The sequence below is a fragment of the Homarus americanus genome, unplaced genomic scaffold, assembly GCF_018991925.1.
Source record: "Homarus americanus isolate GMGI-L3 unplaced genomic scaffold, GMGI_Hamer_2.0 scaffold25827, whole genome shotgun sequence".
In the NCBI taxonomy this organism is placed as follows: Eukaryota; Metazoa; Arthropoda; class Malacostraca; order Decapoda; family Nephropidae; genus Homarus; species Homarus americanus.
This window is the reverse complement of record NW_024738300.1, coordinates 7,399,164-7,413,975: the sequence shown is the minus strand read 5'-3', so window position 1 is coordinate 7,413,975 and position 14,812 is coordinate 7,399,164. Positions and strand designations below refer to the sequence as shown.

The 14,812-nt window shown below is 38.6% G+C and overlaps 1 protein-coding gene across 1 annotated transcript in view; it reads left to right on the top strand.

The window, feature by feature from the left end:
• The window catches only part of LOC121873810 (protein lin-37 homolog), a 47,849-nt gene extending 35,129 nt beyond the window's left edge, over positions 1 to 12,720 (top strand). Inside the window, exons 5-6 of the mRNA XM_042377515.1 lie at positions 6,738 to 6,883; positions 11,719 to 12,720. Coding sequence (XP_042233449.1) covers positions 6,738 to 6,883; positions 11,719 to 11,734 — 162 coding nt within the window. The 3' untranslated portion in view covers positions 11,735 to 12,720. The remainder of the gene's footprint in view (positions 1 to 6,737; positions 6,884 to 11,718) is intronic.
• Positions 12,721 to 14,812: the final 2,092 nt, after the last annotated feature.

Sequence of the window (14,812 nt, the reverse complement as noted above, 5' to 3'; positions counted from 1 at the left end):
AAAATTTAACATTAAGCGAAATTATTGCTAAATGAGGGATGACGAGGAATAATTTCAGTGAAAGAATCATTACAGTATTCTCTAATGTGGCTTTGTCACTAATTTTTCAAATATAATTTTGGGTAGATAAATATAATTTTATTTTATTTATTTTTTCACTCTACTACATGCACACACATTCGTTCATACAGAATGTGCAAAAACAAATAAAATAAATAATTTTCATAAGGTAAAAAACATCAAGGGAATAAAAAAAATGTGTGGGGGAGTTATCACACAGAGTGGGGGAGGAGGGAGCAGCGTGGGTGTTCTCAGCTGTTCGCTGTCTTATCTCCTACGTGTAGTGAAACAATTGCCAAATGGCAATCAGTATTTTTGTCTTTTATTTACTTATTATTATTTTTATTTATTCCTCATAATTACTGGTACAGTATACATGTGACACTCAGCTGGGTAGTTACCAAGAAACGTGCGTAACTGCTGCCTGTATGCCGTGACAGCACATACTGTAGTGGGGAGGAAGAGCGTGGCTGGCCACAGTTACAATGCTCACTGCCTCAGTGTACAGGTTCACTTCCCACACACACACACACCCATGCTCTTTATATTTCTTATATCATTGTTTTATATTATAATTTCTTTATTTCTAAGCCACATTAGAGTACAGTATTGCAGTGATTTTTCCCACAAGATTTATAGTATCATTACATGTAACAAAGGCAACACACCATCTCACAGGTCCACCTCCTCTCTGGTTTTTCTCCCATCATAGAGAGTCAAGTTATCACTAAACTGAATTTGGACCAAATATTCAATAAGAAAGGGTGTTAAAAATTTTATATCACCAAACCGAATTATCGTTAAGTGAATTACCTTTAGACGTGGGATACCTATACAGTGTATTCTTGATACCTTCAATTATGGGGTCAATTATGAATTGAATTGGAATTGATTAAAAAAAATCCGTGAATTGGAATTGAAAAAATACAAATTTAAAATTAATTGAATTGAATTGGAATTGATATCAATGAATTGATGTGAATTGATAAAATAATATATTATACTGTAATATGCATCTTCATTATTTTGGAATAATTAACTTATATTCATATAAAAACTAAAATATACAGTCAGCTAGCACAAAAAATATGTTAAAAATATATCAAGTGATGGCATGGCATCTCATGAACGATGGCATGGAGCAAGATGGCCAAATCAAGCAAATTCTTGCAAAAGTATCAAAGCTCGTCAGCTTCTGCAGGAAATCAACAATGGCTGCAGAAGTGCTCTCAAATGAATTCAAGCTCCAGATGGCAACATGTACACGCTGGAATAGCCAGTTGGCGATGATGAGGTCAGTACTTCGAGTTTCACCTGAAGTGTGGGACAAACTTGACACTCCCTACAAGGTGAAGCAGTATGAGCTGAACACCATCAAGGAGCTCTGTGATATACTCCAGCCATTTGAGTATGTGACTCATCAGATTCAGGGACAAAACATGGTGACATGTAGTCTGGTAGTTAACTGTGTTTGTGGTCTTGGGGCTGCTTTAGCTAGTCTTCATGAAGTGTATAAAAGCAAGCTTGTTTCTGTACTTCAGTCCTCAACAGAGACTCGCTTTCCAGCTAGCTGCCACCTTAGACCCGCGTTACAAGCTGGACTGGTGTCATGACTATGACAATGAAGTGCAAGACATTCGTGAACTTCTGACTGTGAAATACAATATGGCACGCAGTGTTGATCCTACAACAAGAGACACTTCCCCTGCTGAACCACCACCGATGAAGAGGAACAAGTTCTTTGCCCTGGCCAACTGGTCTTCTACACCAAGACCAACTCCATCACTGAGGTCTCACTCTACCTCAACCAGCCATGTCTACAGGAAGATGGTGATCCCCTTGGCTACTGGAAGGCCAAGCAACCTGAGTTTCCTGTCCTCACCAGACTTGCAGCAAAGTACCTGGCCATTCCTGCTACATTGGCTCCTGTGGAACGGCTGTTCTCCATTGCTGGCAAGCACTTCGGGTCAGAGAGGTGCAATCTTAGCGATAAAAGATTTGAGCAACTTATGATGATCAGATGCAATCCTCAATAACTTGGACTCATTCATATTTTGTTTACTATTACAAAGAATTAAACCATTTGAACTTTTGGTTGGTAAAGAATGTGATTGGTTTGTGTGGTAGAGCATTTTTATAAAAAATAAAAAAGTTAATTTGAAACCTCAAATTTTTATTTCTTTCCATTAGATTAATGGTAGATTAGAATTGATTTTGAATTGAAAAGCATTTGAATTGAATTGAATGAAATATCGACCATAATGAATTGATTTGAATTGGAATTGATTAATTCAAATTTTATTCTGAATTTGAATTGAATTGACGAAAATGAATTGACCCCCATCTCTGCATGGTGATATTGTAGTGTGTTCATTTCCAAATACATAAGGCCTTGGGGGGTAATTTTTGGGGAGAGAGTGCATATTTCGATAACCAGGTAACTGATTTGCACTCTACAGTGGTCCCTCGGTTAACGAGCGCCTCAGTTAACGAGTTACCTTCCATAAGATTCTTAACTTCGGTTAACGAGCAATCCCTCGATTAACGAGTTTCTTACGAGCCAACCTCAACATGTTTTCGCTTGCATTTGGCGGTCCACCAGCTGTAGCATTAGTCCGCCAATACAGTAATCGGTTCTAGGGCTTATATTCCTAACCATTTTAGTAAATATCAAGAAGTTTATACTATTCAATAATTTTAAAAGTTTAATATTATATTTTTTAGTCATTTTAACAATTATTGAACATAATTGAAGGTAAAGAAATTAGTTTTATGTATGCCATCCAGCCTCTCAACACACCATACAGGCATCAGTCTCTGTCTTTTCACTGGAGGTAACATCTTGCTTGAGACTCTCTTCAACTCAACGCTTTTTTTCTGTGTTTGCAAGCAAATTATTGGTCATTTTGAAATTTATTTTACATATTGACAATATATAATGCAGTGCAGTGTTGATTTAAAGAAAATAATCTTGAATTACACCAAGAGAACTAAAATTTTATGGGTGAAATGGTGCCATGGGGTGACTTCTCTTCCACCCCAATGCCTTCTCTTCTCCCTTCTCCTCCACCCCCATTCTAAGTCCCATCATCATCATCCAGGAGCCTTTTACATACACACCTCAAAGTAAGTGTACTTTTCTACCTTTTTTGTTGAATTTAGGCAATTTTCGGTGAGCTGGAACCAATTACCCAAAAACCCATTGAAACAATGGTTTCGGTTAACGAGTTTTTCGGTTAACGAGCAACCTTCTAGAACGGATTGTGCTCGTTAACCGAGGGACCACTGTATAGTTATGCTGTCAATGGAAATACATTTACTTGTAACAAGGAGACGAGGGCAATAGGGTACCGTATGCCTGCTAATTATAGTTGTACTATGTGACATACACCCAGTCCTCGCTTAATGTTGTGGTTACGTTCTTGTAAAAAACAACGTTAATGGAATAAATTTTCCCCTTAAGATATACAGTGATATCCCAGTTAGCCGGAACAATTGGTGCAGAGCACTTCCGGCAATGAGAGATTTCCGGGTAATGAGACGACTCTCTCAAAGCCGGAAAAAATCCCTCATCCCAGTAATTTTCCGGGTAAAGGCAAAATTTTCTCGGAATTTCCAGAAAATGCGCCTGATTTTCATGTCTCAAACCCAGAAAAAAAACTCTCCCCGTCCCCGGAATTTTCCAAATGTATATAGAATTTTTTAATTATTTTTTTTTTTTTTTTGTGACATCAGATTTTTGGAGAATCGAAACATGGAATTTCTAAAAAATATAATTTGGATTTTTGTAAGCCAGGATTGCCTGTATTTATAAATACTGTATAATACTAATGACATTGTGCATTTTTTAATTTGTCTTGCTGACAAGTTTGCATTTTGGTAAATGTTGTTCAGTGTCTCTTGTCTCATTTTTTGTTGGAAAGTACAGTACAGTGCAGGATAGTACTATGTCTACAAAAATTATAATTGTTAAAGTACAGTGTTCCCTCGGTTAACGAACACAATTCGTTCCAGAAGGTCGTTCATTAACCGAAACCATTGTTTCTATGGGATTTTGGGTAATTGGTTCCAGCTCACCGAAAATTACATACAAAGTAAAAAAAAATGCAGTAAAGTACACTTACTTTGAGGTGTGCATGTAGAAGGCTCCTGGTTGATGATGATGATGATGATGGGAATTAGAAGTGGGGGTGGAGGAGAAGGGAGAAGAGAAGGAAGTGGGGGTGGAAGAGAAATCACCCCATGCTTCATGCCGTCATTTCACCCATAAAATTTTAAGTTCACTAGGTGTAATTCAAGATTATTTTCTTTAAATCAACAATGCACTGCACTACAGTATTACCCCGCCTAACGCGGTTTCACTTAGCGCGTTTTACCATATACGCGGTGCCTCGCCAGAGCTGAACTTTCACTTAACGCGGGTTTTTTCCACATATACGCGGTGAGTGTCCGGCTCGAGAGCTATTTTTAGATTCGCCCGACCCCCCACCCTGCCTGACTGCCTGTTGTAGCTCATAAAATTCATACAAATTACCCAGCCAGAATATAATTTACATTGCTGGAATTCTTATAATTTGGTGATCATTTTGAATATAAACATCATAGATTTTGCATTAGACATACAAATTTTAGATGTAAAGTTTATTCTGAGTAAATATGTTATCTTTTGTGAAAAATATATGACATTTATATTCAAAATATTCCTGGTCTTACAAGGAATCCAGCAATGTCAATTATATTATCCTAACTTTAGTTTGAGGTATTATTTATTACTAAAAGGTAAATATTCTGGTTTTCCCACACATCTGGTGAGACGGTTGGTGGGGGGTGGGGGGGAGGGAGGGACCGACCGACCATCTGTTACAGTGAAGAATATTTTTTTTTTTTATTAACTGAAGATATTTGTTTTAGCTCATAAAATTCATACAAATTACCCGGTCAGAATATAATTTACATTGCTGGAATTCTTATAATTTGGTGATCATTTTGAATATAAACATCATAGATTTTGCATTAGACATACAAATTTTAGATGTAAAGTTTATTCTGAGTAAATATGTTATCTTTTGTGAAAAATATATGACATTTATATTCAAAATATTCCTGGTCTTACAAGGAATCCAGCAATGTCAATTATATTATCCTAACTTTAATCTGAGGTATTATTTAATACTAAATGTTAAAAACTCTTGAAGGGAGGATTGGTGGGGGGTGGGGGGAGGGTTGGGACTGACCGCGCGGTTGGAAGAGGGGGGGAGGCAAGGTGGGGTACTTTGATTGACAGATAGTGTCGTGAAGAATATTTTTTTTTTTATTAACTGAAGATATTTGTTTTAGCTCATAAAATTCATACAAATTATCCGGCCAGAATATAATTTACATTGCTGGAATTCTTACAATTTGGTGATCATTTTGAATATAAACATCATAGATTTTGCATTAGACATACAAATTTTAGATGTAAAGTTTATTCTGAGTAAATATGTTATCTTTTGTGAAAAATATATGACATTTGTATTCAAAATATTCCTGGTCTTACAAGGAATCCAGCAATGTCAATTATATTATCCTAACTTTAGTTTGAGGAATTATTTATTACTATACCTGGTTTTCCCCCCAAAATTTCTCAGAGGGAAGAGCCAGCGAGTGTAGTGTGAGAAGAGGGGGAGGGAGTCGAGTCCATTATTTGAATGGACATTAACTTGGCGACTGTATTTCTCTATTTCTCTTAAGTATTAATTGTGTGCATGTACCATCATAAAATTAAGATGTTATTTTTACTAGAACATAGGTATTGTGTCGGAAAAAGTGGAGTTTGGGGATGGGCCAGTTTCTATTGGAATTAATCCCATATGTTCTGTTGTTCACTTAACGCGGTTTTCACTTAACACGGTACCCTGTGGGTTTTATTGACCGCGTTAAGTGGGGTACAACTGTATATATTGTAAATATGTAAAATAAATTTTAGAATGACCAATAATTGTACTGTAAAAACGTAAAAATAGTTTATGTTCAAGAGAGCCACAAGCAAGATGTTACCTCCACTGACCAGAGATACAAACTGACGCCTTGCTGGGTGAGTCAAGTGGCTGATTGGCGCACCAAAAACTAGTTTCCTGTACTGCAATTATGTTAAATAAATGTTAAAATTACTAAAAATTTGAATATAAATTTTGGAAAATTATTGAATAATACAACCTTCTTGATATTTACTCAAATGGGAACGAATTTAAGTCCTAGAACCGATTACTGTATTGGCAGACTAATATTCCAGCTGGTGAGCAAGCGAAAACATGTTGACATGATTTAGTAAAAATTTCGTTAACCGAATTTTTGTTTGTTAACCGAATTGAAGATTCTTATGGAAGGTAATTCGTTAACCGAAATTTCGTTAACCGAGGGATCACTGTAATACTGTATACCAATCGAGGTTTGTGGCATGAATCAACTCACAGGCAGTTTACAACTCTCTTAACAATATATGATAAAGATAATTTCAGTACTGTACAGGGAAATAGGAAGACTGAAAGTTTTCCAATAGGACCACAACAACAGTAGTATTAAGGAAACTTGATATAATAAACCCACTTGACTCTTGTTACTCTACATTATCTTGTGTTAAAATTATATAAAACCCATCAAACTTTTACTTCAACTGAGACTTTTCTCTTCTACAGGAGTGTGAGACAACCTCAACAAGTTTGTTACTGACTGAGCACCTCAAGAGATGGAGACAAATTCGTAATCTGTGGAGGAATTGTGCGAAAGTCAATGATCAACGTTACCAAGGCTCATACACCATATTGAAGGCTATGTTTGACAGGTAAAGCACCAACGTCTGTTATCATGCATATTATTTGTGTATATTATAAATGTTGCATGTACTGTATTGAGTGACGTTAGTGTTGTTCACTGTTGGACACTACCTTATATTCTGTTGGTCATGTTTTTCCTTGGTGAATCCAACATACTGTATATCTGACCCTAAGGCTGTGTCATATCCTCTCAACGATTAGAGTGAAAATGACATTGACTTGTATCATGTATAACTGTATGCAGTATACTTGTCCTCCATTTGCTGGCATCCTTTTGTGTGTGTGTGTGTGTGTGTGTGCTCCCAGATGAGTGCCAGCTCACAGAACAGGGGTCTGGCTATACCTTCTTCTCATGACACTTAGAGTCCCACTGAATCACTCACGTCATGGCTTCTTCATCAGTGCATATGCCCCAACACTGGATGCAGAGGATGACATCAAGGAGGCCTTTTACGCCGACCTCGACAGAGTGCTAACCTCTATCCCCTGAAAAGATAAGGTTGTGCTCCTTGGTGACTTAAATGCCAGAGTTGGCAGAGATGCTGACATTTGGCAGGGAACCATAGGGAGAAATGGACTAGGCAGGTGTAATGCCAATGGCCTGCTCCTCCTCAGCAAGTGTGCTGCACACAACCTCACTATCACCAATACCTTGTTTAGGCAGGCTGACACGTTCAAGGGTTCGTAGCAACACCCACGATCCAAACACTGGCATCTCATTGACTATATCATTGTCAGAGAAAGAGATCGCCGAGATGTCCTCATCACCCGTGCCATGAGTGGCTCAGACCACTGTGACACTGATCATCGATTTGTCAGAGCCAAGCTCTCACTCCATGTCGCCCCAAAACGGCGAAGGTAGCAAGCCTCCAGAAGAGGTTTTAATACGAAGTGTCTGGAAGACCCAGCAGTAGCACATGCTTTCAGAGAGCAGCTCGAATATGGGCTTATTAACAACACAACAGCAAACAACGCGAATCCCAGTGCCGATTGGGATACTCTTAATACTGTTATGACAAAGACCTTAAGAGAGAGACCCTCGGCCAGACCAAAAGAATACATCAGGACTGGTTTGATGAGAATGACCCGGCAATCACTGTACGAGGTCTGTCCAAAAAGAAACCAAACTTTTTAAAAAACAAGTTTATTGCTTTACTTACAACTTGTCTCCTTCAGTACTCCCCTCCACTGTTGATACACCGCTCCCAACTTTTTTACAGTTCTGGAACGTGTTTTGAGGGATGGTGTGCAGGTCTCATAGCGAATTTTCTTCTATCCCTTCTATCGTTTGAAATCGGCAACCGTTCAGGGTGGATTTCAACTTTTGGAAAAAAAAAGTCCGCAGGGGCCAAATCCGGAGAGTAGGGCGGCTGGGGATGATAGTCGTCTCGTGCTTCACCAAAAAGTCACAGATAAGGAGCGACGCGTGAGCAGGTGCATTGTCATGGTGCAGCATCCAGGTCTTGTTTGTCCACACCTCAGGCCTCTTCCTTCGCTCTGCCTCCCTCAAACGCTTCAGGACCTCCAAGTAAAACTCTTTATTGACTGTCTGACCACGTGGAACAAACTCATGATGAACGACGCCCTTCCAACCAAAAAAGACGATCAACATCACCTCTACATTTGAGCGACTCTGACGTCCAGATTTGGGATCGTCTTCGGTGGATGTTCTTCCCCTTTTGAAACGCTGGTACTGTACCGCACGTGACATTGCGTACAGCTCAAACAATCCTCCTCATAAGCCTGTTGCAACATTTGAAAAGTTTCCTTAAAAGTTTTTCCCAGTTTGAAACAGAATTTCACGCAAACACATTGATCTTCAAGATCCTTCATTGTTGAACTTGCAACAAAGCGCCATGTGCACTAAACACACGTTCACTCTAGCACGTGCAGCTCGATGACTAATTGACGTGGCGTGATGCGGCTAGTGTTAGACTGAAGGTCAAGGTCACCGCTACACAGTGCTCCCGTTGCGAGCACTCTGCGCCGGCTCGTTGGCGCGCTATTTAGACAGTTCGGTTTCTTTTTGGACAAACCCCGTACTCATCGATAGTTTAAAAATAAATCACGTGAAACACAAAAAAATTGCAGATCGACACAAGATGCACAAATTTTTCAATTCCATTAAAACACTTTATGGGCCAGTCACTCATGGTACAGCCCCCCTCCGCTCATCTGACGGTAACTTCATAATTAAAGACAAAGAAGGCATCCTTCAGCGCTGGAAAGAGTACTACCATTCACTGCTCAACCGAAAAACCGATGTGGATATCCTGACTACCCAGCGGGTCTCTCAGCATCCAGAGCTGACCCACCTCAGCTATCCTCCATCCCTGGATGAGGTAGTTACCACCATCAAACAGATGAAAAATAACTTGGCCTCAGGGCCTGATGGAATCCCAGCCAAGGTGTATACTGGTAAAGCAGGAGGACCTCTACTTACCAGCCGTCTCCACTCTCTCCTGGAGAATATATGGGAAAAGGAGGAAATTCCCCAAGCTCTTAAAGACACCTCCATTGTCAATATTTATAAGAACAAGGGAGGCCGGCAAGATTATCGCGTGAGTCCTCCTAAACAGACTCCTTCCTGAGATGAAAAACTTCCTCCCATAATCTCAATGTGGTTTTAGACCATCATGTGGCACCACTGACATGATCTTTGTTGCCCACCAGATACAGGAAAAGTGTAGAGAACAGTGTAATGAGTTGTACAGTCTCGTTCAAGATTCTTCTAACACTGCTGGAGACAGCTGGCAACTCACCGCTGTTTATTTACTATAGTACGTAGTATATTATAATACGAAACAACAAAGCCCTACCATTAAATTAAGCAACGGGAAACTAATTAACCAATCGCCGATCACTTTTACATGTATTCATAATTTTTACGACATACTATAGGAAACAAACGGCCTTGAGTTTCCAGCTGTCTCCAGCAGTGTTCGAAGAATCTTGAACGAAACTATACATGGCTTTTATCGACTTAACCAAGGCCTTCGACTCGGTCAACAGAGAAGCCCTCTGGTAGACCCTCAGCCATTTTGGCTGCCCACCAAAATTCATCGCTATTGTGAGGCAACTCCACGATGGCATGAACGGCAGTGCCCTGCAAAATGACACCCAATCTGAGTTCTTTCCCATCCAAACAGGGGTTAAACAAGGGTGTGTACTGGCACCAACTCTCTTTTCCATTTTCTTGGCTGCCTTCCTTACTCGTGCCAGTGCCAATTTAGCCGGCGGGGTGGACATCGAGTACTGGATGAAGGGTCTTTTCAACATAAGACGACTCCAGGCAAGAACAAAGGTGTGTACAGCTTCCATTACTGAACTTCAGTGCGCAGACGACTTCACCCTTGTTGCTCACACTGAACACGACCTACAGGAGATCCTGAACACCTATGTAGATGCGTATGCACACTTCGACCTTGAGGTGAATGTATGTAAGACTCGGATTCTCTTTCAACATGCCTCTGGTTCAGCCACACCTCCATCATCCATCCAGCTTTACGTTACTACCCTCTCTAATGTTATTGACTTTCGATATCTCGGCTCCCACCTGTCCACCACCGTAGTCATTGATGAAGAGATTCAACATCGGATCAGATGTGCATCTCAAGCCTTTGGCAGACTCCGAAACTGTGTCTTCAGCTGTAAGGAGCTGAAATTATCTAAAAAGCTGCTCGTATATCGAGCAGTGGTCCTCCTCACCCTGCTATATGGCAGTGAGACATGGGTCACATACAGGAGGCACCTCAAGGCACTTAAAAACTTTCACCAATGTAGTCTACGTTCCATCCTCTGAGTTTGCTGGGAAGACAAGAGAACAAATGCCAGTATTCTTGCTGACACCAACTGAAGGAGCATCGAGGCTACCATTATCCACGAACAACTACGTTGGACTGGCCATGTTACCCACATGGACGACAGCAGACTGCCAAAGCAGCTACTTTACAGTCACCTAACGAATAGTAAACGTAACGCTGGCGGGCAACTGAAAAGGTATAAGGATAGTCTTAAGACAAACCGGAAAAAGTGCCAAATCGACCCCCTTACCCGGGAGATGATATCTGTGCATCAGAATGCTTGGAGGAGCACCACACAAGAAGGTGTCAATACTTTCGAGTTAACCCGACTGCAAACCGAGGCAGACAAGCGCCAACGCCGGAAAGACGCTGCCACCGCCCCTCCCACAGTAGATGGAGCCCTCCACATGTGCAACGAATGTGGACGATGCTGCGGGTCCCGGATCGGCCTCTTTAGTCTCCTCAGGACTCACTAACCTAGGTGACATCCCTAATAACTCCTATCATTTGTCTCATAGCTGGATGATCGTCATACTTGATTCCGAATGACAGCAAAGTTTTGTGTGTGTGTGTGTGTGTCTCCTCAGACTCTCCAACATAAGAGCTGTACAGATCATGAGAGCTGTACAGATGGTCACTGGCTAAATGTTTAGGAAGAATTCTTCATGTGGCTTTACATTACGTTTTTGAAGGAACAAAACCTAAATAATGCTCACAAATATGACTGCAGTACTGTATAATATGTTCAGTAGAGAGTGCTATTGTTCAAGTTATTAAAAAATTATCTAAAATTTTACAGTACAGTATAGTATATTTGTCTCTCACTGACAGGTATGTACAGCATACACACTGTTGATTTACCTTTAATAAAGCAATATTATTTATTGAATCTCAAAACTTTACTGCTGGAGAAGACCTTCCCTTCTAGTAATCTTATACAGCCACTGACTTTAACACCAAATAAGGAAGCTGTATTTATTTGGAGAATGTCACTCATTTTATCAAAGCCTTTTACTAATGCATTATTATGTCTATTGCAGGGTTCATGAAGGCTGAACCAGTGTTATGTGACAGGTATGAGAAGTAAAGTCTTTTGTATTTTGGTTAGAAGAACTAACGAGCTATGAACTCTCATTGATAATCTAGTACTAATGTATTTAAATTCTTTAAATCTTTGAAAGTTAGGTTAACTATTTTTAAAAACACAGTTGAGTTTACAGCAAGTGAAAACTTTTTAATTTGGGGGAAGAATTCGTGTACAGTACTGTATTAAACAGCACAGTAAAATTATGCACTTGTGATCTCAGTATTTTTTGAGACAAGTACAGTACAGTACTGTACAGTAATGTGGTTTAGATACTCATTTGTAGATTTGAATTAGTCAGTCATGGAATTTAGTGCGTCATTCACACTTGAATTTGATTTAGTAAGGTAATTGAGCAGTCATATGTGGATTTGATTTACACATTTATTTGAAAATTATTTACAGTACAGTACTTATTTACTGTACATCTGAATTTTATTTAGTGAGTCACATGTGAGTTGCATTCAGAAGTAGTGTGTGGTTGCAGGAGTTCACTGATGACTTGTGTTGTAGTTTATTGACTGGTGCAGACCTTGCTTTCTTGAATCACTAGAGTATTATCATAGTACAAGAAGTAAGTTTCAGCAATAAAGGTAATGTAAGGACATTTGTAAACAACTTTTGACGAAGTGAAAAATTTTGGTACTAATTTCTTTATTAGTAATAATGATGAGCTTTAATTGAGGAACACATCCATACAAGGAAGACAGATAATGGGATAATTTAGTGTGTAGTAGTACAGAATATATACAGGATAATGATAAGCTTTTAGGTCGTGTGTTTAGGATTCTGACAATTTTGTAACGAAAGATTGATTACTGGAGTATTATTTCCATAGCAATAGAAGAGCTAGATAAATAATGCACCAGGAAACTGATAGATGTCTTTACCTGAACATATATGTATTGGAAGCTTAAATACAGTAATGAATGAAGTCTGTAGATTTCATTAACTCTGACTACAATGTTTTTATTATCCGCTGAACACAATTACGTATTTTCAAATTCTTGCGAAGTTGTAATCAATTTAGAGATTTAACTATTATTTGTTAAATGCTGTACATGTACTTGTGATGTGTGAAATTGTAGCACAGTAGTAGATTGAATATAATACAGAAGTACTTCGCTATTCGTAACCCAACTTATCCGCAATTAATATCTCAACACCCCCTATTCAATATTCGCAAGGCGTACCCCACATATTTGCAAATTGAAAATTACGATACCTCACTGTAATATTTCAAACTGTGGGGGGGGGCTAGCCACAGCTCTCACATATAAGGCCTGTTTCACACATGAGTAGTTTATAAATTAATGAAGTTCTATGTGACAGAGAATGTGCGGGAGATGCTCACCCAACGCCTGTACATGTACAGTACAGTGAACCCTCAAAGATCCAGACTAAAAGGGGGACCACCTGTCCCATCCTTCTGGTGAATGTACTAAATGTATTAAAACGATAAATAATGATATAAAAAATACCAAAAATGCAGAACATGTTATCCTGACTACTGAGGTTAGTTATACAGACCTTTTTTCCTGTGAAAAAGCCATAATTTTGAGCACCATGTTACTGTACCGTATGTTTTGGCTTGAATGACGCACTTTTTATGACAAAAATATAACTTGAAGATTACCACGCGTCTTCCAGGACGCTAATTGATAGTAGCAGAGGTTTTCTTAGGGTCAACTGAAATCAGCCCCTTACAAAGACTGTTACCTCATTACAGTTCTTAGCAATTTCAGGTTTTCTCTCTACAGTACTATAAAACTATTGATTTAACTAATATTGTTGATATACTGCAAAAAAACAAAATATAAACCCTTGCTGCTATGTGGTTTGTTTACTAATGGCAGAGGTGCGGCAGCACCATCTATTGAGGAGTTGCTAAAGGTTGTCTGCTGGTCTCAAAGCACAGGAATGTTTGTTTCTTCATACGTAGACTCATATTTGGACACCTATTTACAGTAGGCTCTCATATTTGGACACCCATTTAGACTGTAAAAACCTCGCAAAATTTAAATCTTCCAAATTTAAATACAACTTCCTATGGAGAAAATTAATTTGAGTCTGGTACTTTTGATGTTTGGCTAAATTTTGCCTTATTTACCCTACTTTTTGGGCGGATTACTACCTGTAATAAAGCAAAATACTAATAAACCAACGAAAATAACACACATAAAGTTAAATAAAAACTAAAAACAACACAGAAAAGTTCTTATGCTCTACAGCTTCAGCTAGAGTTGAACCTGATGACTTGGCAACTTCGTCATCCGAGTAAAAACACACACAACAACATTGGCTGTCCTTACGTTTTCAAATTTACCATCACTGGTGGGTAGAAATTTTGTTTTAAATTCAGAAACATTAATTAAAGTATATATGAACAGTAAATAAGTGTTGTTTTCATATTCTTATGTAGAGTAATGACGATATGTTTTCACATGTGCTCACTTACAGATGTGATCTCACTTTTTTCTTTACCATTAGTGGTTAGCTACTTTTATTGTTCCATTTATTAACGTTAAATAACATTACTTAAAACAACAATATTAATTTTTTTACATTAATTTTACTACAGATACAACCAGGGTGTTATTTTCTTGTTTTATATGTAGAAACAGTCAGTCACTGGTTTTGTAAACAACGAAAACAATGCCGCCTCGTGTCCTCGTGTGTTTTAATATTCTACGTATTATTAATGAATTGTATTGTTCATTTTGCACACATAAACAATTAATTCAATAAGAAAGACATTCAGTAATAAACTATAATGAAACTTTTGTACATAAGAGAAATGGCGTTGTTTACACGATTGTACACGTCTGAACGTTGGCGGGCCGCTCAAACCCGTCGAAATTCGAGTTTCCACCATCAAAATTTGAAATTGTGTAGTGTTTTTTTTTGTGTCCAAATATAAAATGTCGAATTAAAAACTCGTGAAATTTGAGAACCTACTGTAGGCTGTAAAAACCTCGCAAAATTCAAATCGTCCAAATTTAAATACACCTTCCTATGGAGAAAATTTATTTGAGTCTGGTACTTTCGAT